The 2,078-nt window shown below is 47.4% G+C and overlaps 1 protein-coding gene across 1 annotated transcript in view; it reads left to right on the plus strand.

The window, feature by feature from the left end:
* Positions 1-1,099: 1,099 nt before the first annotated feature.
* ddx27 (DEAD (Asp-Glu-Ala-Asp) box polypeptide 27) overlaps positions 1,100-2,078 on the plus strand; it is a gene marked incomplete at its 5' end in the record, with an annotated part of 12,142 nt that continues 11,163 nt past the window's right edge. The window contains 3 exons of the mRNA XM_034866406.1: positions 1,100-1,300; positions 1,584-1,643; positions 1,718-1,892. Of these exons, the coding sequence (XP_034722297.1) occupies positions 1,100-1,300; positions 1,584-1,643; positions 1,718-1,892 (436 nt within the window). The remainder of the gene's footprint in view (positions 1,301-1,583; positions 1,644-1,717; positions 1,893-2,078) is intronic.

The following is a 2,078-nucleotide window of genomic DNA, read 5'->3' on the forward strand; positions in this document are numbered from 1 at the left end:
AGGTGTAGCGGGAGGTGTAGTTTATGACGAGTCATAGCCCACAGATTGCTCAGAGGTGTAGCGGGAGGTGTAGTTTATAACGAGTCATAGCCTACGGATAGCTCAGAGGTGTAGCGGGAGGTGTAGTTTATAACGAGTCATAGCCTACGGATAGCTCAGAGGTGTAGCGGGAGGTTATAGAGCCGATTTAATTATGAAGTTAAGCTTAAATCAAGGTCACCGGTTGGTTCGGTCTGCTCTGTTAAACTGTGATTCTTCTTCTACTGAGAAAATGAAGCTAATGTTTTTTTCACCAGTAATATGAATGGTGGGACGGTGCAGTGGACTCTTTTGTTATTATTGTTCGAACCCAGCGCAACACGGATCAACGTAATTTCTTTTAAAACACCATTTTCCCGTTGTACCATGTTTGTGTCGGGCTCAGATGTCCAGTCCAGTTCAGTCCAGTCCAGTTCAGTCCAGTCCAGATTATATTGAATGTTATTGTCATGTCGGGCTCAGATGTCCAGTCCAGTTCAGTCCAGTCCAGTTCAGTCCAGTCCAGATTATATTGAATGTTATTGTCGTGTCGGGCTCAGATGTCCAGTCCAGTTCAGTCCAGTTCAGTCCAGTCCAGATTATATTGAATGTTATTGTCGTGTCGGGCTCAGATGTCCAGTTCAGTCTAGTCCAGTTCAGTCCAGTCCAGATTATATTGAATGTTATTGTCGTGTCGGGCTCAGATGTCCAGTCCAGTTCAGTCCAGTTCAGTCCAGTCCAGATTATATTGAATGTTATTGTCGTTTCGGGCTCAGATGTCCAGTCCAGTTCAGTCCAGTCCAGATTATATTGAATGTTATTGTCGTGTCGGGCTCAGATGTCCAGTTCAGTCCAGTCCAGTTTAGTCCAGATTATATTGACGTGCGACATGCGAAGGCCAGTAACATGTTTAGGAATTTCTAGCGACTCTGTCGACGTGCGGGTAAGAGAGAAAAGAAGGATAGAAGTTTATATTAAGATAGATGAAACTTTAAATTTGATGATATTCAGTCACATCCAGCAGAAGTTGATCTGCTCATCCCGTCATCCAACTTCAAACTATATTTAGTTTTATTAACTGAATATATTTATTATCTGTATATTCAGCTGTTGTCTGTCTGTGTCTGTCTCTCAGGACCAGCCGATCGTCCTGAACAGGAAGAAGAAGTTGGGGGGTCGCGGGGCGAACGACTTCAACGCTGACTTTGATTTCGGAGAGAGAGACGGGCCGATCGACGACGACTGGGTGATGGCCGACATCATGAAGCAGCTCAAGACCAAGGTACAGGACCCCTGCAGGCCCAGGCCCCCCCTCTGTGTTGGTAGAGTCGTACCCCCTGCAGCCCCCCCGTGTCGATAGAGTTGTGCCCCCTGCACAACCCTAGCTGCTAGCTCCTAGCTAGCGACGTTGTTTTACAAGTTGTCATAGAAACGACCATGAGGTAAAACATGCAGGAGCCCCGCCCACAGGAAGCAGAGATCAGGAGTGAAGATCAGCTGATTAAATGATGATTAGACAGCAGAGTTCCCTGAGTTACTGTCTGTAATGGCCTGTGTTGTTTCAGAGGATGGCGACCACTCTGGATCAGAAGATAGAGAAGATCAGAAAGAAGAGGAAGGCTGAGGTGAGTCTGATCTAACATTCTACTTCCTGTCTGCTCACATCCACTTCCTGGCTTTAATCCTTTCTGATTGGCAGGAGAGATGTGCTGAGGAGAACCAGGAGGACCCGGGGAACCAGGAGGACCAGGAGGACGATGTGAAGCCAGCGGCAGGAGAGGAAGATGAAAATGATGATGATGATGATGATGAAGAACAGGAGGAGGATGAAGACGAGTTTGATTCAGACGATGAAGAGATTCTGACCAAATCAGGTGAGTCCAGCAGAGGCTTTTATTTTGATTTGTGACAGGAAGCAGAAACATTTTAATTAAAAATGCGAGCAGCGGTGAAAGGGGCCCTCGCTTCTGTGCCGTTCGGGGTACTGGCAGGTTGGAGTACTGGCAGGTCGGGGGTCGTGGTACTGGCAGGTTGGGGGTCGTGGTACTGGCAGGTTGGGG

The sequence above is a fragment of the Etheostoma cragini genome, unplaced genomic scaffold (genome assembly GCF_013103735.1).
Source record: "Etheostoma cragini isolate CJK2018 unplaced genomic scaffold, CSU_Ecrag_1.0 ScbMSFa_632, whole genome shotgun sequence".
Lineage (NCBI taxonomy): Eukaryota > Metazoa > Chordata > Actinopteri > Perciformes > Percidae > Etheostoma > Etheostoma cragini.